We start from the raw sequence: 24,146 nt of genomic DNA on the forward strand, positions 1-24,146 counted from the left end.
AAGGACCCGGCTGTTCTTATCTCCAGCACATCCAGGCGGAGACTGGAGCCAAGGTGTTCCTCAGAGGAAAGGGTTCTGGCTGTATCGAGCCCGCGTCTGGTCGAGAAGCCTTCGAGCCCATGTACATTTATATCAGGTGCGTGGCTCTGAGTTTACACCTCTTGTCGCTCAAGAGTAACCACCCAAAGATTTTACTACCTCTTCACTACCAGGGCATTTTTTTTTCTGTTCAGCACAGTGCCACTTTAACCACTGCCTGTTGTATAGCATAATGATGGTTGCAAAGTGGTTGTAATTATCCTGACTTGACGCCATATGATGTCCAGCAGGATAAGCTGCGTTTTGTGGGAGTGTGTAGCGCGGCGATCGGTAGTGTCAGTCTGAAACACCGCATCTCTGATCTTGGTAAAGAGCCTATGGTGGCTCTTTACCATGTGATGCGCTGTGATTGGACAGCTCATCACATGGCAACCAGGAAGTGCCGTTTAACGGCTTATCCTCTATTCCAGTGGTCATCAGCCCTGTCAGGGCCCACTAACAGGCCAGGTTTGCGAGATAACTGAAATGCATCACAGGTGATATCATTTGCTGCTCAGTGACTGCAGTTTTGTAGTTTGCAGCTTCTCAAGGTAATACATAATACCTGGCCTGTTAGTGGGCCCTGAGGACAGGGTTGGTGACCACTGCTCTATTCACTTTGACAAGGCGTGAGTAGAGGCAAGCTGATCAGCTGCTCCTGATAGGTGGTGGTCTGTGCTGATAATCGACACATTATCAGTGCAGACCCACCGAGGATGCTCACTAGGGATGCCTATCAGTGCCACATATAAGTGCCTCATCAGTGAAGAAGTTTTGTAACCAACAAAGAAAAAAAAGTGTGTGTAATAAAATTATATATATATATATATAATTTATTTATTTATCTATCAAAAAATAAAATGCCACCAAAAGAGATCTCTATTTGCAGGAAAAAAATTGTTTTGGGGAGAGAGAGATATAGAACGTTGATGGAGATATATACATAACATACACGCATACATACATACACCTATCTCTACATATACATTTTTTTTTCTTCTTTTTTTTTTCCTGTGGCGCAGTAAGTGGTGTCAATCTTTCTAGTACACGCAATCACTGTTAACCATTTTAGGACAGACCGGATTCCAAACATGAATCCACTTGTGACTGGTCCTCTTTAATGATGAACTGGAGGGTGAAGAAAGCAGGGTCTGTGAAGTGAGCTTCTGCTGATACTGCCCTCCTATATAAACTTGGTTGGTCAAAGAGCAGCCGAGACAACAAGATCCTGTCCGGCCTTATTGCACCATACTACATCCATCAAAGAAGCTCTTATAATCGTGACATTAAAATGGTTATAAAGCCTTGAGCTTTTTAACCTTTTTAACGCAGGGGTCTCCAAACTATGGCCCTCCAGTTGTTCAGGAACTACAATTCCCTTCTTTTCTGTGAATGTCAGGTTTACAGTTCCTCTTGGGATGTGTAGTTCTGCAACAGCTGGAGGGCTGTAGTTTTGGAGATCTCTGCAAAGGGTTTGTCACTTTACATGTACCCCTTCCGGTTCAGGCTGCCAGTAACAATAAGTGAGGTTTTTTTCAATTTAAAAAAAAAGACTACCTTTTTCTAACACTGCAGTCACGTGACTCAGCAGCAATAATTAACATGGTCAGGGGGACAGACAGATAAAGGAACGTGCACTGTATATTTACAGCTATGTGGCTACGTAACAGGAGTGTAGAAAGGAAGAGCTTCTTTTTTTTTTTTTTTTTTTTTTTTTTTTTTTTTTTTTGTGTGTATATGTGTGTGTGTGTGTATAATATATATAATATATATATATATATATATATATATATATATATATATATATATATATATATATATATATATATATATATATATATATATATATATATATATATATAAATTTTACACTTCATAAAAATTATATGTATATATTTAATTTTTTTTCCCTCTTGTCTCAACAGCCATCCAAAGCCTGAAGGACTGGCAGCTGCTAAGAAACTCTGTGAGAATCTCCTACAGACAGTAAGTGTCATTGTGTGTGGGGGGGGGGGGGGGGGGGGTTTAAATTTTTTTTTTTTTTTATTTTTTTTTTTCCCTTGGTTTATTTACTAAAACTGTGCAAACTCTGGTGAAGCTGTGCATGGTAGCCAATCGGCTTTCCAATTTTATTGTCAGTTTCATTGAACAAGCCAAAGTTAGAAGCCGGCTACTATTCACATCTGCACCAAATTTTGCACTCTTCCCAATTGTGTTTTTTTTTTTTTTTTTCTTTCTTTTTTTTTTTTATGGCTTTTGGATAGCAGTAGACTTTATAATTTTTTTAGTTTTTTTTCTCTGTACCGCATAAACTTTATTTTACTGTACCAGTAGGAAAGGGTTATATGTACGTTCAGCCTTTAGTTGTGGTGTCCCCGACTCCTTCCCCCCCCCCCCCCCCCCAAACCCCATTCTTGCCTTCGGCAGCTCCTGGCGTTATGCACACACAGTGACTGGGAGATGATGTGCTCTTAGAACTATGAGCCCAGGCAGTTGCTCTTGGTAAAAATAAATTGCTTATTAAACTAAAAGCGCATCATTTTATGAGTAAAGCCCATCCTGTTGACAACCATTTAGGACTCGTGTATCCTATTCACATCAAAGAAAAGAGGTGAGGCAGTGCTGTGAATATCCATGATCTTATCACTCCTCATGTGCTAATAAACGTAACTGATTTCTAAAATGCACAAAATAACAATTGTCCCATCCACAAAAAGTTCCAAGTCCAAATGGCACCTGTGTTCGGTAACACCCCGGTGCTATTTGGCCTTTTTGTGAATGGGATAATTGGTTGCTTTAGATATCACTCCTTTTTATGTGCTAATAAAATCAACAGATATTTTAAAATGCATCAAACAACAATTATCCCATCCACAAAAAGTCCAAATAACACCGGGGAGTTGCTGAAAACAGGTGCTGAGTGAAAAGGAAGGATGGAAAAGGTGCGTGATCTAATGCATGAATCAAACAATGATGAAAGTTTATTCTTAAACAAAATAGATGAGTACAAAGAAATTGCTACGTATTCATAAAAGCCAGGTTACAAAATGTTCATTAAAAAAAAAAAATGCCCATGCAAAGGCAAATGCTGAATGGTAGGCCAACTCGTTTCGAGAGGTTCCCTCTTCATCAGAGCCTTGAACAAAAAGTCGGTAATATATGGTAAATATGGAGGAGTGGCTGATTGGGAGATGTATCACATGGCAGGTGATATGTTCTCCTTTTACTCTAGAAGTGTCCCCATCACAGTGCTCAAAGAGTGAATGGTTGGTTTATTATTTGTCTTGACGAGCTGCAGCCCATACTTGTCGGTTGCAGGGCTGGAAGCGGTCTCTCTTGGGAGTTCTGTGGTCCTAGCAGAGTGCTGTACTGTGCTGCAAAAAAAGATTATAGTGGACTCGGGAGCTATTTGGACTTGGAATACTTGGGATAATTGTTTGCTGTATTTTAGAAATCTGTTAAGTTTTAGCACATAAGGAGTGATAAGATCATGATATTCACAGCACTGCTTCACATCTTGTCTGTTTTATGTGGATATGATTAAAGATTTAGGTTTGGAAAAGGTAGCCATGATTTTTCACAATGATTGGTTTGATAGGAAAAGCGCATTTTTGTTTTTGTGTGTGTTTGTATTTTTATTTTTCTCCTCTGTTACGCAGTAAGTGGTGTCAATCTTTTAGTACACACAATCACTGTTAACCATTTTAGGATTGACCAGATTCCATGCACGAATCCACTTGTGACTGGTCCTCTTTAATGGTGAACTGGAGGGTGAAGAAAGCAGGGTCTGTGAAGTGAGCTTCTGCTGATACTGCCCTCCTATATGAACTGGTTGGTCAGAGAGCAGCCGAGACGACAAGATACTGTCGGGGCTTATTGCACCATCCGACATCCATCATAACATGCCTCCTTTTTTTTTTTTTTTTTTTTTTTTTTTTTTTTTTTTTTCAAAGGAGCTCGAATAATCAAGCAGTTGGAGCGCTGGGAGGCGTGGGCGGGGAAGAGCGGCTGGAGAGATGGGAAGGGAGGGGTGGGTGGTGGGAGAGATGAGAGGGGAGGCATGGGCAGGGAGGAGCAGCTGGAGGCGAGAGGAGGTGGGTGGGGAGGAGCAGCTGGAGTCAGAAGGGATGGGTGGGGAGGAGCAGCTGGAGGGAGGGGTGTGTGGGAGAGATGGGAGTGGAGGCATGGGTGGGGAGGAGCAGTAGGAGGCAGGAGGGGTGGGTGGGAGAGATGGGAGGCATCGGCGGGGAGGAGCAGCTGGAGGCAAGAGGGGTGGGAGGGAGGGGAGCAGTGGGCAGGGAGGATCGGCGGGAGGGGGCAATCGGCGGGGAAGAGCGACTGGAGAGCTGGGGAGGGGAGGCATGGGCGAGAGGTGCAGCTGTAGGCAGGAGGGGAGGCGTGGCTGCAGGAGGCATGGGCGGGGAGGAGAGTCGGGGAGGCGAGGCTTTCCACAGAGCTTTGGCAAGCTGGGCTCTTGCACTATGCACCTATACAGTCAATGCCATGGCACAGGAAGAAAAGTAACCATGCTGTTATAGATTGGCAGGCATCATTAGCGTGGTCAGTTTACTGTCGAAGAGAGGCGCAGGCAGGATCAACCAGGTATTCAATTGTAGGAAGGGGTGAATGTCATTGCATTACTACAGACCATATTAGTGTGTGTGTTAACCGCCAAAAAAAAAGATCCTGTTCTTTTATATACTGGGTGTTTTTGCTCTGACAAGCCAGATGAGGCTAAATGTGGTGGAGGAGCAGGTGGAGTCAGAACTGTGTCTTCTTTTTTTTGTAGTCTGTTTATAAAACTGAATTATTAATTCTGAGTGTTTCTCCAGGTACACGCCGATTTGTGACTCAGATCAGCTCGACTTCAGCCATTCCCGGTAGGTTGCCTTCTCCTAATCTGCTTCCTGCAGTAACCTGACCCTGACACCCGGCACTTATCTGTGGAATGCCAGGCACTTGGCATCTTTTCATGAATTCCCTCAGCCTTTCTATTATAGATTTCCAAGGAACATTTGCAGATCTTTTCTGTTTAAGAAAACTTCTCTGCTGCATTGCCTTCTTGCACTTTAGAACTTTTTGTTTATGCGAAGGAAAAATGTTGAATGGTGTCTGTGGCACGGTGAACTTTCCACAGTTGAGAACAAATGACAGTGATATGACCTCCATCATTCTGTACCTGTGGCTGGAGGACTGGTGCGCAGGTACGGATTGCAGTCTGCTAAAGAACCGGAGTCAAATGTAGCGGGACATCCGCTTTATTGTGCAGCTCAGTCGACGTGTTTTCCACCATAGCGCCTTACTCATGAGGTGGTAGCATGTGAAGTGTGCTGCACACACCGATGTCTTAAAGCTGATGTCCTGCTGCATTTGACCATGGTGCCGGCGATCTAACATTCCGCAGTCCTCCTTTCCTACAAGTTGTCCTTTTGAAGGAAGTCCAATGCCACCCTGAGTGCCACAGACCTGATCCAATGTTTACTAGTCTCTGCATATTTTCACTGGGTGGCCCTGCTCTGAGCTTCTTAGTATTTCTTCTGAAAGCATCCAGCTTGGATTATACTTGGTGATTGTAAAGGGGTTATTTAAAAAAAAAAAGTTATACTTGCCTGTCCAGATCCTCCTTTTCTGGGGTCCCCCGTTGGCGCTCCTGGCTCCTCCTCCTTTGGCGCCCCCACGGAGAGCAAATTTCTATGGCGCTGCCCGAGTCCTACTGTGTCTAAACGCAGACAGCAGGACTCGGCCCCCGGCTTCTGTGTCACTGTCAATGGCTCCTGCTGCTACCAATCTATCCAATGAGGACCCAAGACAGTGGCTGGAGCTGCTTGGCTTGTGCTCATAGCTGGAACGATTGGGTTCAGGCAAGAAAAGGGGCGGGGGGCTCTGATGGTTTACAACTCATTTAACACCATGGCACTAACCGTCTTTCCGCCCTTTAACAATTCTAAAAGCCCAGAGGCAGGCATTCAAGTCATGTGACCGCTGTGATTGGATGTCACAGCGGTCACATGATAGGAAAGCTTCCAATCACAAGTATGCATCAGGCGCTTTCTGGTCCCCACCAACTACCCTGCAGGAAGTGTGCACCGTAAGAGGTTTACACAGGGCCACATGTATGCTTGCTGTCGGCGCCAACAGATTAAAGCAGAGTTCCACCCAAAAATTTAACTTGTGCTTTTCGGATTCCCCCCCCCGTGTCACATTTGACACCTTTCAGGGGGGAGCAGATGCCTGTCTAATACAGGTATTTTGCTCCCGCTTCCGGGCATATACCCACGCCACCCGCGGGTATCTGCGGCACTTCCACTCCCCCCGCTGTCTTCTGTGAGACACACAGGTCCCAGGAGACGGCAGGGACCAGTGGGAACGCGCAGAGCTAGTTGCGCATGTGCAGTAGGGAACCAGGAAGTGAAGCCGCAAGATAGTGGCGGCAAGAGCTGAGGGACAGATCGGCTTCATGTGCCGACATCGCAGGAGCTCTGGACAGGTAAGTGTCCATATTTTAAAAGTCAGCAGCTACAGTATTTGTAGCTGCTGACTTTAAAACAACAAAAAAAAAAAAAAAAAAAAAAAAAAAAAAGGCGGAACTGTGACCCTGATTTTATTTATGTAAAGCTGTACACATGACAGTCCTGCGGGGTATAGCTCCCCACAGGAATTGTTGCCGCGGCATGCATGCACAGGATGAAGCGCCCCAGCTTTTGTTACATCTTAGAGTGGGGGGCTGCATAATGGCAATCTCCGCTCAGGGGTAAGCAATTGTCCAGGTTGTCTGCACCCAGAGGGGTAGCGGGAAGGTGAGTGGTCCTGCACCGATAGACTGTCGTTTGTCTCCCAAAGGGTAATATGACAGATTCTCTTATGTCTGAACATGTGGAGGGTGAAGAAAGCAGAGTCTGTGCAGTGAGGCCTTGGCTGATACTGCCCTCCTATATGAACAGGGCGGACAGAGAGCAGCCCAGCTAATAAGACACTTTGCAGGCTGACTGCACCGCCCTACATCCATCAACACGCCATACTTCACTGGAGACTACAGATTTGAGCAGATTAATAGGATAGAGCCCCAATCAAGGCTTCTATATTTTTCCACAGAGTGGAATTTGGTTTGATCCCGGTAAGAACCCCCCCCCCCCCCCCCCAAGCAAAGCAGTAGAGCTTGGAGAGAACCAATTCAATAACAAATGAGCAATAACTCGCTGATGATGCCATCTCTGTACCTCCTCCATTTAGCAAATTTCATTTGACAGGCTTCCCTTCTGCAGCTTCGATCCTACTCCCAGCTGCCCATGTGCTTTTCCAGGTCGGGTATCGGGAGACCCCCCTCCCTCGGAATCTGCGCAGCAACACTGAGACGACCTTGCTTTGTGCTGTCTGCATCTGCCAGTCTCTGTGATTGATCCAGCGCTATTCTCAAAGACTGGGGGGCATGCATGGTATAAGGAGGTGGGTTGCAGGACCTGGCTGTATGTTCTGGCAGGTCTTGGATTACAAAACTGCCAAATCAAAATAAACCTTTTGGCAGGTGCAAAATACATCACATTTGTTCATTTCAATGGTTTGCCTAAAGTTAAAGCGGAGGTCCACCCTAAAGTGGACCTTCCGCTCATTGGAATCCCCCCCCCCCCTCCAGCGCCACAATTGACACCTTTCAGGGGGGAGGGGGGTGCAGATACCTGTACAGTACAGGTATCTGCACCCACTTCCGGGATATCTCTCTCCAGAAAGGGGCGTAGATCTACGGCCCTTTCCGAAAGTCCCCCGCTGCCTGCTGGGAAGCGCACAGATCCCAGAGGCAGCGGGTCCATCCTTAGTGCGCAGCGCGACTCACGCATGTGCAGTAGGGAACCGGGAAATGAAGCCGAAAGGCTCCACTTCCTGATTCCCATACCCAAGATGGCGGCGGCAGTACCCGAGAGACGATCGAGAGATCGGCTTCGGGTGCCGACATCGCGGGCGCACTGGGCGGCTAAGTGTCCTTATTTTAAAAGTCAGCAGCTGCTGTATTTGTAGCTGCTGGCTTTTAAAAAAAAAAAACGGCGGACTCCCGCTTTAAAAAAAAAAAAATGTTTTCAGCTTTACATTTGTTTTGCCGTAGCTCCTTGCTTTACAGCCCTTTCATTTTCTAACTTGTTTTTTTTTATTCCAGGATACACGCAGGTTCCGACAATGGGCGCAGTAGCTTTGCAGCAGCCCTACTACCCAACCAATGGCTACCAGACTGGATTTCCTGTGGTGCCAGCGTTACCGCCTCAACAGCCGGTCCAGGTTCCTTATGTGGTTCCGCCACCGATGGGCACCCCTATACACCCGTTGCCTTCAGTTGTTCCCACCTTGCCAGCTCCAGTGCCCGCAGGGCAAACGCAGTATCCAATCCCACAGCCTCCGGTCACCACCATTCCTGTAAGTGCCATTGTAGACTGGATCGTGAATCGTTAAAAATAGACCTTGCACTCCAAAGTAAGGCCACAGCAAGTGGACCTTGCTTTTTGGAGCAACGTCTGTTGTAATAGGCCTGGGGGGGGGGGGGGGGGGGGGGGGAGGGGGTGCACCAATAAAATTGTAGTGATTGCTAAACCCCAGTCAGCATCAAACGTTTGCCGCTCTGCCTATCCTAACCAGAGTTCTGCACCTGTAATGTCAGGATTTGTCAGCATGGTTCATTATTGGATGAGGCCCGACCAGCTGGTATAACTAAGCCCTACAGAAGGGCTCTTTATGTGAAACCCCAGACCTGTTAAAGCAGATATTCACTCCTCCAGATTTAAGCCCCATACACACTTATCAGATTTTCTGCTGATTTTTGTCTTCAGATTTACCAAAACAATGTAGTGTGAGGGCCGGCCTGATTGCATACAAATTGAAAGGCCTAGGGTTTGACCTCATATTATATGGTTTTTGGTAAACCTGAAGGAAAAAATCGGCAGAAAATCTGATGGTGTGTATGGGGCTTTATTTTTACCTTTTATGTTCGAGCCGCCCCAGGTGTATGTAATTCAGCTAGGCCAATGACGTGCTCTGTGCACCCATTGTCTCCTGGGATATGCACATCGCATATCTCAGGAGGTATTTTCCTTCAGTAAAGAGAAGGGGCGGGCATATAGCAGCTTGTAGTCAGTAGGCCAGCCAGCTGAACCTGGAAAAGCTGGCGCCTACTGATGTCAAAGAAAAAAATGGTGGCGCGGGACCGAGTAGTGGCAAAACAGAAGCGAATCTTGGAGTATGCTGTCCAGTTCTGGGCACCAGTCCTCGGGAAGGATGTGCTGGAACTGGAGAGAGTCCAGAGAAGGGCAACAAAGCTAATAAAGGAGGATATTAGTTATGAGGGAAGGTTGCGAGCTCTGAACTTATTTGCTTGAGAGGGGATATGATTTCAATATACAAATACCGGACTGGTGACCCCACAATAGGGAGAAAACTTTTCCATGCAAGGGAACATAAAGACACGCGACCATTCGCTAAAATTGGAAGAAAAGCGGTTTAACCTTAAACTGCATAGGGCGGTGATGGTGAACCTTGGCATCCCAGATGTTTTGGAACTACATTTCCTATGATGCTCAACTACACTGCAGAGTGCATGGGCATCATGAGAAATGTAGTTCCAAAACATCTGGGATGCCAAGGTTCACCATCACTGGCATAGAGGGTTCTTTACGGTAAGAGCAACAATGATGTGGAATTCCCTTCCACAGGCGGTGGTCTCAGGGGGCATCAATTAATTTAAAAACGACCGTATTAGATTGGCATCTAAATGACTGCTACATACAGGGATATACAATGTAATACCTATAATCACACACATAGGTTGGACTTTCTTTTTTTAAACCTTGCTAGGTAATCCCAGCTGGATAACGATGGATCTGTTAGGTGGGCGAGTATCTGAATTGGACAGATGACCAATGGCAAGCTGAGGTTAAAAAAAAAAAAATAGAGGGGGGGCAGATACCCTAAAGTGGACCTTCCGCTCATTGGAAACCCCCCCCCCCCCCTCCGGCGCCACAATTGGCACCTTTCAGGGGGAGGGGGGTGCAGATACCTGTACAGTACCCACTTCCGGCATAGCTATCTGTGGAAAGGGGCGTAGATTACGCCCCTTTCTGAAGGTCCCCCGCTGTCTCTGGGAAACACACGGATCCCAGAGACAGCGGGGACCACCCTTATTGCGCGACTCGCGAATGCGCAGTAGGGAACCGGGAAATGAAGCTGCAAGGCTCCACTTCCCGATTCCCACACCCAAGATGGCGGCGGCAGCACCCGAGAGACGATCGAAAGAGTATCATTATTTTAAAAGTCAGCAGCTGCAGTATTTGTATCTGCTGTCTTTTTTTTTTTTTTTTTTAAACTGCGGACTCCCGCTTTAAGCATTCTAAAGTGTGCATGCTCCATAGACATCGGTGCACGGCTTTATTGTAACGATCTCCTAAACCGTGGAGGTTTACGAGATATTTCAAGCACCTACAGGTAAGCCTTAATATAGGCTTTATCTGTAGGTAAAAGGGGTTGTACAGGGTATACAACCACTTTAAGGTGGAGCTTCACCCAAAAGGGGGAGTTCTGCTAGAAGGTGTCGTCCTCCTCTGCTGAGTTTTGACAGATACCTGCTCCCAGCATAAGTTCTCCAAACCCCCCCTCCCTCCCTGCAATCTTCTGGGACACATCGCAGTTCCCAGAAGACTGAGACTGTTCACAATACACCGCGGCTGGCTCATGTGCAGCGGGCATCCAAGCTGTCACAGCCTGGTGCCCACAATTAAGATGCCAGGGACCAAAAATGGGTGGCACAAAACGGCTTGATTGAGCACAGCGCTGGATCCTGGAATAGGCGACTGTTCAAAAGTCACCAGATACTGTTTTTTTGTAGCTGACTTTACATTTTTACAAATATGACTCTTTTAAGTAAGAGGCACTCATTATTATTTTCCACTGGTTGGATTTCCCCCTCTTATTACCTGTTCAATTCAATCTTTATAGAGTTGTATTGTCCTATGTCCGGTTAACTAATGGAATCCCAACATCACCACTGTGTTTCCTCCATGCAGGCACCATTGACTTCACCTTACATGCCTCCTGGCGCAGTAAAACCGTCAACGGCACCTCAACCACCACAGAGCGCCCCCCAGTGTCAGAAGAGGAGATTCTTGGAGGAGCTGCCAGAGGAGCAAGATGCCAGACTGTTGGGATACCAGGTGCTATAACTTCTCTATATACACCCGGGGGTTCATTCTAGATGAGCACACCACTTTGTTTTAGTATTCTATTTCACTGAGGGGTCCAGAGCTATAAACTCTGAATATAGGGGATAGTGTGCTTGGCTGTACACCAATATGCTAATTGGCCCAGATTTTAGCTTAATAAGCCTAGAACGCAGGCTGAGGGGGCTTGTTTTTGTTTGTTGTTTTTGTTTGTTGTTTTTGTTTGTTGTTTTTGTTTGTTGTTTTTGTTTGTTGTTTTTGTTTGTTGTTTTTGTTTGTTGTTTTTGTTTGTTGTTTTTGTTTGTTGTTTTTGTTTGTTGTTTTTGTTTGTTGTTTTTGTTTGTTGTTTTTGTTTGTTGTTTGTGTGTGTGTTTGTTGTGTTTGTGTGTTTGTTGTGTTTGTTGTGTTTGTTGTGTTTGTTGTGTTTGTTTGTGTGTTTGTTGTGTTTGTTTGTGTGTTTGTTGTGTTTGTTTGTGTGTTTGTTGTGTTTGTTTGTGTGTTTGTTGTGTTTGTTTGTGTGTTTGTTGTGTTTGTTTGTGTGTTTGTTGTGTTTGTTTGTGTGTTTGTTGTGTTTGTTTGTGTGTTTGTTGTGTTTGTTTGTGTGTTTGTTGTGTTTGTTTGTGTGTTTGTTTGTGTGTTTGTTGTGTTTGTTTGTGTGTTTGTTGTGTTTGTTTGTGTGTTTGTTGTGTTTGTTTGTGTGTTTGTTGTGTGTTTGTGTGTTTGTTTGTGTTTGTGTGTTTGTTTTTTCTTTGTTTGTTGGTTTTTTTTTTTTTTTTGGTTGTTTTGTGCTTGGTTTTCTTTTTTTGATGGCTGGTAAACATGCATGTTCATACTGTATTCAGACAACCAAAAAAAGGCATTGCTGATTTCTCAAAGATTCATAGTACCAAGTTTAGAGAACACCCGGCGATTTTACTACACGACGTTCATGTATTGTATAATTCTGCCTCACCCATATACTGAGATTCCCTTAGTCTCCAGTCACATGTATGCAGTGCCGGTTTCTCCACAGTCTGGTGCAGGTTTCCATTCACCGGTTGAGGTGCAAATTTGTCACTGAAAATTGCACGTGAACGGCACTGAAAAAAAAAAAAATAAATGCACAGAACACTTTAAAACCACAGCGGCCCTGCACGGCTGCTTTTTTGAGAAGGCTTGCAGGATCGCATGTTATGCGAATAGAATGTGAACAGAAACCGCCTTATTCTAATTCTTTCCCCCGGACAGATATTTCTGCTGTAGTGACACCTTGTGGTGAAGTTGGGGCATGAATGGCAAGCTTTACTTATCCGTGTATAAATATTGGATAAGCCTGGCGAGCTCCCTTGTGTGCTCTCTGGAGAGTGCTGGAGATTAAATCAAGCAAATGTATTATATATATCATGATTGGTTGCACTAACTTACTGGATTTAATGAATGTGGAGCACAGCGTGACACTTTGACTTGTGTTGGGTATATATATTCTCTAGGCTGGGGGGGGTCTCCAAACTACAGCCCATGGACTACATCTGGCCTATCACAAGACTTTATCTGGCCTCAGCCAGGGTCAATGGTGTGATACTCTGCGCACAGATTGGTGATTAACCACTTCCATACCGATTCAATTCTGGCACGCCTCTCCTACATATAAAAATCATTGTGTGTTACTTTATATATTATATAGATATATAATGGTAAATTTTTATTTTTTTATATATATAAAAACCAAAAAAAATTTACCCCCTTCTTTTTTTTTTTTTATTTATTTATTTTTTTGGTAAGGTGTTATACCGAACATGTCTCGCTCTAAAAGTGTGAAAACTTTTTTGGTAATTAACCACTTTCAGACCGGACCATTTTGCTGGTCAAAGACCAGACCGCTTTTTGCGATTCGGCACTGCGTCGCTTTAACTGACAATTGCGCGGTCGTGCGACGTGGCTCCCAAACAAAATTGACGTGTTTTTTTTTTTTTTTTTTCACACAAATAGAGCTTTCTTTTGGTGGTATTTGATCACCTCTGCGGTTTTTATTTTTTGTGCTATAAACAAAAAATAGAGCGACAATTTTGAAAAAACGCATTTTTTTTTACTTTTTGTTATAATAAATATCCCCCAAAAATATATTAAAAAAAAAAAAAAAATTCCCTCAGTTTAGGCCGATACGTATTCTTCTACATATTTTTGGTAAAAAAAATCGCAATAAGCAATTATTGATTGGTTTGCGCAAAAGTTATAGCGTCTACAAAATAGGGGATAGTTTTATAGCATTTTTATTAATTTTAATTTATTTTTTTACTAGTAATGGAGGCGATCAGCGATTTATTTATTAAATTTTTTTTTTTTGTGGGGGACCCATCGGACATTTTTGACACATTTTTGGGTCCATTGTCATTTATACAGTAATCACTGCTATATAAATGCACTGATTCCTGTGTAAATGACACTGGCAGTGAAAGGGTTAACCAGTGGGTGGCAGTGTAGGTGTTAAGTGTTCCTAGGGATGTGTTACTAACTGTGGGGGGGTTGGGCTTTCATTTAGTGAACACTGATCTCTGCTCCAATCACATGGAGCAGAGATCAGCGTCACTAGTTGCTAGGCAGAATGGAGAAATGCTGTTTACACGGCATTTCCTCCATTCAGCCGTCCCGTGAGACGATCGCGGGTATGCCCGCGGCGATCGAGTCCGCGGGTCCCGCGACCGGACTCACAGGGGTCCCGACCAGCGAGGGAGCACGCCGCCACCGGCGCGCTCCCGATGGCAGGGCGGCATTGAAGATTGGACGTACCTGTACGCCAATATGCCTGCCCGTGCCATTCTGTCGACATACATTGTCGTGCGCTGGTCGGGAAGTGGTTAAAGAGGAACTGCAGTGTGAGCATAGGGGGATGGGGACACTTTTTTTTTAATTTAAATTTATCACTTTTATTCCTATTACAAGGAATGTAAACATCCTTGTTATAGGAATAGGGCATGTGACAAGTCCTGTATGTATGGGTTTTTTTTTTTTTGGTTTTTTTTTTTTTTCCTCTACATGTTTCGCCATATGGCTTCTTCAGGAAAGAATGTGGCGGTTCATTTTAGTTAAGCATCAGTAGTTGGATAGTTATTACTTATCCCAGTGACATCTGAAAATTATTAGGTGGTGTGTGTGTGTGTTTTTTTTTTTTTTTTTAGTTTTCTGTCCTGGTGTCACCAGGTCAGATGGAGGGCAAATCTCAGCAGTGGGGACACCACAGGTGGCAAAAAAATAGGGGTTTTAACCCTTCCCTGCTCCATCTTAAACAACATAAAAGGTGATACACATGTGTATTGAAGTCAAAAGTTTCTTTCACAGGTGGTCTGTCTTAATAACGCTGCTTCTTTTATTAGAAATGCCTCTCGCCTTATTTTTCTGTCTGCCCTTAATTATTAATTTGCAGAGGAGCGAAGAAGCCCTGGAAATGATGTAATCTTTGTAATGTGGGTATATACAGAGGCGGCCCTCTCTGGAGGGGGAGGGTATTTTGGGGGTGGGGTTTGGGGGGGTAATAGCTCTTCACTGCGGAGGGGGGGGGGGGTATAGAAGTTGCGCCCCCCTCTTTGGGCAGGGAAAGTCAGTTGAAGGTGAGGAGAAGACTGTGACTCGACCTTTAGATTTTGCTAATGCCGCTGTGTATTTTTCTGCTCATAGCATGGACCCATTCATATGACTAATTTAGGTACAGGCTTCCCGGCCCAGAGCAAGGCGGACGCTCCAGCAGCCAAAGTCGAAGCAACCGGCGGCAAGGATCGTGAGAGGGACAGGTGAGAGAAGAACGCGTTCAGCAATGCGGTAGAAATTGTGTAGACTAGAGGACCTTAATGTGATTGTAATTATTATTTTTTTTTAATGTATTTTTTTTTTTTTTTTAAACATGTTATACTTCCTCTGTGCGAGGATTTTGCAGAGTAGGCCCGAGCCTCCTTTTCTTGGGTCCCCCAGCAGTGCTTCTGGCTCCTCCCCGCAAGGAGTGCCCCCCTCAGAGACCCGCATTCCAAGGGGACACCCGTGCAGGAACGCTCCCGAGTCCTGCTACTGTGTCCATTGACACTGACGGCACATTCTGACCCCCTCCCCCATGGATTACTGAAAACCTCCTGTTGATCTGCCAGGCATCCAGTGAGCTCTTAACTTCCTGTTTTTGAGCTGACAACTCTGCCTCTGTTGCACTGTCATCCCACACAGTGTTGTCAGTCTTGCCACATTGTCTTCTACTATACTACAGAACACCCTCGCCTTTTATCTCATAAACATAATATAAAGGGGAGCAGAGTTGCAACTTCCTGCAGCGTTTTTTTTTTTTTTTTTTTTAACTGACAAAACAAGGAAAATTTACTGGCGGAGCATATTAATAATAATATTATTATAATTATTATTCTTTTATTATTATTATTATTATTTTATTAATTTACTATTTTATTATTATTATTAAATTACTATTATTAAATTACTATTAATATTCTTGTTTTATTATTAATAATAATAATAATAATATTTTACTATTAATAATAAAAATATTAATTTACTGACAACCTGAGATTACAGAACTCCTATCCAAAACTAACACAGTAAATATTTAAACAGTATAAACATGATATGGAAACACTGACCATACCTATAGCAAAGTAATTTGCTTGATTTACACTTGAAAGAAGTAAAGCTTTAATAAAAATAAAAATAGACCCTGCAAGGCAAAGGCATAATGAGCTAGTATGCATAGCATGCTAGCTCATTATGAATAACTTACCTGAGATGGAAGCCCACCGAAGCGACCCTCGTCATCCTCCTCCGCCGCCATGATACCCGGAGTGACTTCCGGGTTTCGTGGCTCCGGCACTGTGACTGGCCGGAGCCACGATGACTTAACCCCTCGCGCATGTGTGCAGGAGCTGCCGCTAACAGCATGATTGCCGTTAGCAGCGGCATGCTTGGTACGGTGCCTGTCGTTTGCAAATATCACCTAAACCGTGTGTAGGTTTCGGAGATATTTCTTGGACCTACAAGTAAGCCTTAATCTAGGCTTACCTGTAGGTCAAAGTGGTGTGTAAGGGTTTACAACCACTTTAAAAAGTCAACACAGCATGAAATGATCAGCCCCTGATATTTACTGGCAGTTGCAAAAAAATTTTTTTACATACTGTCAGTAAATCTACTGGCGGTTGGCAATCCTGAAGGGGTGGTTTTCTGTTACAGGAGAAGAGAAATGGGCAGGACCGACACTGGCTTTTTTTTATTTTTTTTCAAAGGTAGTGAGTAGGTGACTAAGCAGGAAGTAAAGAGCCCATTGGCTGTTTGGTTTATAGTTGGACCTTTTTGTATATGTGCCTGTTCTCCACTGACCCTGCTAATGTTTCCACAGGCAGCTGATGCCCCCGCCACCCGGACTACCAGTACCGACGCAGAAAGATGGCGAAGACCAGTCATTACCCCGGTCCTCCTTGGGCTTGGACGGTGAGTATTCCACCAGCGGCTGCTACTTATCCAATCAGAGGTCGGGAGTGGGCCCATTCCGGTTATTTATTTTAAAAGGTGCCTGTGACCTAATGTGCACTCAAGGCAGCCGTCCTTGTATGCTCGGCTAAAGTCTCAGGTTGGCTTTTTTTTCAGGAACAAATCGGCTGAAACTTTAGCACAGCACACAAAGTGGCTCCACCCGGGGGTGTGGAGGCGACAGGGACTCTTTAAAATTCCTTGGCTTAGAAGCCAGGCCATTGTATAAAACAGTCCCTACCGCCCTGCAAGTGATTAATACAGAGGGTGGGGATCGACTTTATACTGGTATTCATGTCTGCGGCGTCTTGTCTAACTGTTTATTTTTGTATTTTTTTGTGTCTTCTTTTTTTTTTTTTTTCTTCTCCCTTCTCTTCTCTTCCATGACTGCGGATGCGTGCTGATGTGCCGTGGGTGACCTGTGACATCTGACCTGGGGTGACCTTTTTGTGCCTGATACAAATGATGTTCAACTAACGTGTTTAATTCTCTCACAAATTAACGGATGACGCTTGTCTCTTTTTTTTTTTGGAGTTTTTTTTTTTTTTTTTTTTTGTTTCCCCCGCCCCCCACCTTTTTGTCTTCCAGAACCTCCCACCAAAAAGGTAAAGACGCCCGACAAGACCTTCGGGTTGGTAGCATACGCAGGGGACTCTTCCGACGAGGAAGAAGAGCACGGCGCCCATAAGAGTCCAGGCTCTTTCACGCAAGGCTGGAACGTGAACTACCAGTACCCGGCAAACCAGCAACGAGCCAAACAGCAGATGCCTTTCTGGATGGCCCCTTAGGACTCTACCGTTTTGCATTCCAGCCACCCCCTTGCCCCCCCACACACACACACACCTCTGTGACTTGTAGCAATAATTTGGCATGTACACAACCCCACCTGAGACCTTGTGCTTGTTGCTTATTTTTTTTATTTTTTTATTTTATTCTAAGCAAACTTTATTAGCAAGAGCAGGTGAAGGGATGCAAAAAACGGGATCCATTTTTATAAAGCTTTATTTAAATCGGACATTTTTACTTTAAAAAAAAAAAAAAGACAACGTTCCATTTTATAAAAGGGCTGTTTTGTTTGCCCCCTTCCAAAACGTACATGGATTACAGGAGGACACCGGACGAGGGCCCTTCACTGATGCCACCAGATTATTATTATTTTTTTTTTACCTGGTCTCCTTTTGTAGGACTGTTGACAATGCCGGGGCTTAGAGCACCTTATGTTGGTTCTAGTTCTTAGGAAAATTTGGTTTGGCTTGACATTGGTTCTGAAAATAGCTGCAGTTTTGGGTGGAGTAGCAGCAGTGTTTGTTGCTTGGGCAGCCCATGTCGCCAGAACATGGCTGCTGGCTGAGACTGGGCTCGGAATGCTGCTCAAAGCCAGTGGTTCCATTCCCGCGATGCGCAGGTGAAAGGGGTGCAGGCTGTCAATATGCCCATACAGAGCAATGTGCGTAGTAAATGGAGACACAGCCCTCTCCCAACCAGCCACCTTAACCTGTATATGAGCACCTGCTACAGCCTAAAAGTCTCCACCAAGAGACCATGCCCTTCAACGTGTTTCGCCCCATCCACTGAGGTGAAACCTGTCGGAGGTCGTAGTTTCTTGGCGGAGATGTAGGCTGGTGAACGATGGCAGAGTAGAGTCCTCTACTTGCTTACCCCATGCGAAACCACTAGACCGCCGCATCTCTCCAACCAGCCACTAAAACCTGTGTATAAGGATCCACTTCAGCAGCGGACCACCCATCTCCCCCCCCCACTGTTTGCAGGTCAGTCCGGCACATACCCCATTTTGGCGGGCAGCGACTCTGCTCCGAGTCCTCCATGGCAGCTTCCAGCTCCTCCCCTCTGCATCCAATAGGATCGCGTGTCCTTTCAGCCAATCCAGTGATGGGTCTCAAAACACGCTTCTTGTTTGGCCTGGGAGGAGAATCGGTGTTACAACCGTGAATATTAATTTGCTGTTGTAACACAACTGGGTGGGATCGGAGCGCACTCTCTGCGTCCCAAGCCCACCCTATATTGAGGCCTATTAGAGCCTCTGTCCCTAATCGGCAGTTCAAAAAAAAAAAAACACCCCTCCGGATTGGAATTCATGCTGATGGGGGAGGCGGTGATGGATTGGGGGGGCAGTGCCCATGCGCTCTTAATGGACGGGCCGCTTCAGCCTACATCTCCGCCAACAAACCACGGCCGTGTGTGTTTCGCCTCATTGGGTGGGGCAAAGGGTGTGGTTTCTTGGTGGAGACAGGTAGGCTGAAGCAGGTCCTCATACACACACAGGTTATGGTGATTGGTTGAGAGAATGGCGGTTTCTCTATTTACCGTGGCTGGCTCGTTTCTGCTGCTGTTCTGTCAGCTTACCTGCCAATCGGGAGGGGGGGGAATAATTTCTGGTCACATGGGGTGAGCATGGAGATGTTCTTAGTCTGCCATTGTTCACCAGGAGGAGAACAAACCACCTGATATCCTGCTAAATAATGCCCATGACCGCCTTGGCTACTGATTTACCCAGACTGCAGCACAGCACCCCCCCCCCCCCCCTTCCTTATTTATAGTCTTCTCTGTTCAGGGCCATTTTTATCTCATTTTCTAAGTTTATTGTTAAGGGGTGAAAAAGTGAATGAAGCTTTGTTTTCTTACTATTACCAGCCTGCTTGTTGTATATGTAGCAGAGCCCAATATATTTCCACACTCGTCACAGCCGGCTGTTTGGTTTTTTGGTATTTTATGCTACAATATTTTGTCTTTTCTCAGTCAGATTGGCACATGGTTACTTAAAACATGTCTCTAGACCCAGGGAATCCTTTGTTTAATATCTGCATCTCCCATGTTAAATCGGACCCATCGTTGGATGTTAAAACCCAACTCCCAGGTGAAAAAAAGGTTAACCCTTGCACTGCAGGCACAGACCCCACTGCATGGGAAAACTGCCTAATTTATGACCAGAAAGCTTATACTCGGCCAATACCGTGCTACAGTGGCAAACAATGCTCCCCCCCCCCCCCCCCATCCCCGTGATCCAGCGGTGGCCTATTCCTGATGTACCGTCACGTCCAGAGCAGGTCTGTGGGCTTGACATCAGGAACAGCCGCTGCTCAAGACCGTGGGTGCGGGGACCTGAGCCGCAGGGACTGAGAGGATCAGTTAAGTAAACCTCCTTACTCCTGCCCCCCCCCCCCCCCCCCCCCCCCCTAGACAAAAAAAACAGCAATTTACCCTTGCAGTGTGGGCAAACTTTTATTTTTTATTTTTTTTGGCTGGGAAGGATAAAAAGATTTAAGGCTAGGGCTATAAAGGGCACCTAAAAAATGTAAAGCAGAAAAAAAGATGGCTTTTGCTGCAATACCAGCCTTCAATCTGAAGCTGTTACTTGCAGTAATCCATCTCCACCACTAGATGTCCTCGGTCTTCTGGGTTTGAATGATGGCCAGCGTAATCCAACCCACCTGATCTGAACCTAGATTGTCATGGACATCCCCCTCCCCCCCCAAGGGGTTTTGTCCAATGCTCGGGATACTTTTTGCACTAAACGGCGATCATGGGGAAAACGATGTAAGTATTTCAGGGTTTTGAAAAGCTGGAGTTCTGCTTTTAACTGTTTGTCGGCAGTCGTCTCGTTTTTTTTGCTGACTACTGAAGGTTTGTGATGCTTATTGGATTGCTGTCTACAAACAGATTTTGTAGCTCTAAATCAGTGGCCTCCAAACTTTCACAACAAAGGGCCAGTTTACCCTCCTTTAGAAATTGCCCCGGAATCAGTGGGAGTTAATGGTGCCTTATCTTTTGTTATTTGGGGAAGGAACAGTGTCCCATTTTTTGCTGTCGGTGGGAGTAATAGTGACCCAACTGGATAAAGGCAAGCAAAAACCGGCCATAGTTTTGTAGACCGCTCCTCTAGACCAGTGGTCTCAACTGTGGCCTCAGGGTTGGATGAGGCACTTGGCTTAACTTTGTCCTGCCTTGTGATGGCACTATTCCTTCTACTGACCCCCAACGATAAGGGACCGTTCTTTTTACTGACACTGGCATCATTCCTCCCACTGACCTCAAAGATGGTGCACTGTTCCTGCCACCAATACCAATGATGGGGGCACTCTTCCTCCTAACCACATTTTTTAAATGGGACTTTTCTACTCGCACTTTCCACAGTTTGGCCCACCCTAAAGCCTGAAGGGCCTTTGTTTTAGAAAATTTGGAGACCCCTGCTCTAGACTAATAGGACTGCTACATCACCGGACCAGAAGCCTAGGCAGTAGTCGCATGATCTTTTCCGAAGGGTAGGATCAGCCAAAGTGAACTCAAGTGACCAACTGCACCTTGTGTTTTGGAGGGTGAGTCACTTTGTCCAGTCTCTTTTAAAAAAAAAAAGAGACCTCACTTTACCCATTCAGAGCCAAAGGACCGTCTTTTGGCAAAGGGCACCCAACACACTGGTACTGGTCTTGGCAGGGTTTTGCCGCCGGCTCCTTCCAGAAAATCTCCATTGGTGGTTGGACTTTGGTCATGTGACAGTGCTTGGGACTTGGCAGTTGGGTGCTAGACTCAAGGAGGTCGTCGCCTGCTCCCTTGTACAATGAAAGCACCAGGCGGCACATGCTGGCAAGGTTAGTATCTGTGACTGGGGGCCGCTTTGCAAAAAAACTGTTTCTTTGCCTTTTGAACGGGCATGGAGACAGCATCTGTTGACTCTCGATCCATACCAGCAAGGCTTTTACCATAGTGGGTGCAATGAAGGTGACCATTCTTTTTACTGAAACCGCAACTAGCTTATTGACGTTGCTGGCAACCATACATATTAATCCAGTGACCGGTACACTTACGTTATTTCTATTGGCTAGTCTAGAACCTTACAGACCTTGTTAGTATCTCCCAGTATTCCCCATAATGCCCCACATTGTGTCCAGCCAAATTTTCTTTCAACACTATAAAACCAACCAACCCCCCTGCATGTTGGCGCCCTAAGCCGCCATAACCTTCAGCTATTTATATTTTCGATGTTCTAAATTGCCTCCGATTCCTGACCACATTTTGTTACAGTAGAACAGGCTCCCGCAGTGTCTACATTTCACCACCTGCCGCCGACGCTTTGTACCTTGAAAAAAAATTTTGGCTGTAAATATGAGAACTTTCATTGTAAATAAATGTATAAATATTCAGCATGGTGTCTGTGACCTTACTTGGCTTTCTGTGTGATGTCCTGAAAGAATGGGGGGGGGGGGCAGTTTTGCCCTGTGTGTGTCCCTTTGAGTAGATTTCTCTTCACTTCCTGTCCTGTAGGCACAAGGAAGGCGAGGCATTCCAAAGGGCTCATGTACACTTGCTTTAACCTTAATACACAAAGTGCCTACTGCTTCAACATGCGTTTTTTTTTTTTTTTTTTTTGATGCTTGGCAAATCCCGTGTGTGATTTTTCTATTTGTTTTAAGGACCGAGCCTCTTTCTGAGATTTCTTTACAAGTTAACTTTTTTTATTTATTTTTTTTGCTAGAAAATTACCTTGTTTTTACTTTTAGAAAAAAACTTTTTAATAAAAAAGTTAGCCTTATTAATATAAAAATAAGGCTAACTTTATATACTTTTTAAGTTTTTGTCTAAAAAAATAAAAAATGGTAAAGTTAGCCTTATTAATATAAAAAAATAGATATGCATTTTATATTCTCCATCTATTTTTTATATTAATAATAAGGCTAACTTTACCATATTTTTAATAAAACAAAAACACTTTTTTTAATTAAGAAAATGGTAAAGTTAGCCTCATTATTAATCTAAAAAATGTGTATATATAATAAAAATATTAGTGTGAAAGATATTATGCGAGTAAATTGATACCCAACATGTCATGGCGACAAACTTTTACCTTTAAAAAAATTCTGCAGGTTGCATGTTTTGAGTTAGATGAGGTCTAGGGCTAGAATTATTGCTCTCGCTCTACCGATCGTGGCAATACCTCGTATGTGATTTGAACACAGTTTTTTATATGCAGGCGCTACTGGCGTATGTGTTCCCTTCTGAACGTGAACTCGTCGGGATGACATTGCTGCAGGGCGGAAGAGACCTCAAAATGTCACATAGTGCTTAAAGGGCAATTTCATTTTTTTTTTTTTTTCATTTAACTTTTTTATTTTTACAGTTTAAAAAAATTGTCACTTTTTTTTATTCCTATTACAAGGGATGTTTACATCCCTTGTAATAGAATAGCATGACAGTACCTCTTAAATATGAGATCTGGGGGTTAAAAAGACGTCAGATCTCATATTTACAATAAAATAAAGTTTTTCATTTTTTTTTTTTTTTTTTTTTAAGCGGAAGTGACTTTTTGATGTCTCTCCCCCCATCTTCCCCTCACTTGTCCCCATACCCAGCCAGAGAGAGGACCTGATCGCCTCTGCCGACGGCTCTGGTAAGCGGTAGAGGGGGGTCCTCTCCTGCCACCAATAATTAGTGATCTCGCACCGAATCCGCCGCAGTGACCACTTTTATCTTGTGGACAGCCAGCAGCTAGCTGCTGCCATAACAATATTCCTCCTCAAAGTAAGGATGTATGGAGTGGTTAAATCGCCTACTGCTTCAACTTTTTATATATATATATATATATATATATATATATATATATATATATATATATATATATATATATATTTATATTTGTGTTTTTCATGCCTTTTTTTTTTTTTTTTTTTAATTTTTTTTTTAAAGGGTTCAGTAGAACCCCTGCTCAGTGATACCAGCCCAGAGCACTCCTCCGTCTCACTGGTGCCCTTTAGCAGATCCCCCCAGCTCATCACAGACTGTTGAAAATGTTGCATTTCTTTTGGAAATCAAGGTCCCGGAGTCTGGAAGAAGAGTGGTGAGGCCCAGAATCCAAGTTGCATGAGGTCCAGTGCGAAGTTTCCACAGTCGGTGATGATTTGGGGAGCCGTGTCATCTGCTGATGTTGGTCCCTACTGTGGTTTCTCAAGTCCAAAGTTAGTGCAGCTCTACCAGGAAATGCTAGAGCACTTCGTACGTCCCTCTCTGTCCAACAGCTTTATGGAGATGCTGGTTTCGTTTTCTAGCAGGACTTGGCATCTGCCCACATTGGCAAAAAAAAGGTACCGGAACCTGGTTTAATGATCTTGGTATCACTGTCCTTGGTTGGCCACCAAACTCACCTGACCCAACCCCGATAGAAGCTCTGTGGGTATTGTCAAGAGGAAGATGAGAGGCACCAGATGCAACAATGCAGATAATCTGAAGGCCAGTATCAAAGCAACCTGGGCTTCCATAATGCCTCAGCAGTACCACAGGCTGATCGCCTCCGTGCCACACCGCATTGATGCCGTAATTCTTGCAAAAGGAACCCCGACCAAGTATTGAGTGCATACTAGACTGTACACCTTTTCTGGT

General features: G+C 44.6%; 1 protein-coding gene and 2 non-coding genes across 3 annotated transcripts in view; all 3 read left to right on the plus strand.

The window, feature by feature from the left end:
- The window catches only part of KHDC4 (KH domain containing 4, pre-mRNA splicing factor), a 28,124-nt gene extending 6,208 nt beyond the window's left edge, over positions 1–21,916 (plus strand). Inside the window, exons 8-15 of the mRNA XM_077464099.1 lie at positions 1–136; positions 2,004–2,068; positions 4,911–4,958; positions 8,225–8,478; positions 11,115–11,261; positions 14,919–15,031; positions 16,627–16,718; positions 17,346–21,916. Of these exons, the coding sequence (XP_077320225.1) occupies positions 1–136; positions 2,004–2,068; positions 4,911–4,958; positions 8,225–8,478; positions 11,115–11,261; positions 14,919–15,031; positions 16,627–16,718; positions 17,346–17,545 (1,055 nt within the window). The 3' untranslated portion in view covers positions 17,546–21,916. The remainder of the gene's footprint in view (positions 137–2,003; positions 2,069–4,910; positions 4,959–8,224; positions 8,479–11,114; positions 11,262–14,918; positions 15,032–16,626; positions 16,719–17,345) is intronic.
- LOC143950495 (small Cajal body-specific RNA 4) lies at positions 3,842–3,972 on the plus strand. The gene has a single exon (XR_013265857.1).
- On the plus strand, positions 6,951–7,082 carry LOC143950494 (small Cajal body-specific RNA 4). Its single transcript, XR_013265856.1, has one exon.
- Positions 21,917–24,146: the final 2,230 nt, after the last annotated feature.

The sequence above is a fragment of the Lithobates pipiens genome, unplaced genomic scaffold (genome assembly GCF_037356315.1).
Source record: "Lithobates pipiens isolate NorthernLeopardFrog02 unplaced genomic scaffold, aLitPip1_a1.2 Scaffold_30, whole genome shotgun sequence".
NCBI lineage: Eukaryota > Metazoa > Chordata > Amphibia > Anura > Ranidae > Lithobates > Lithobates pipiens.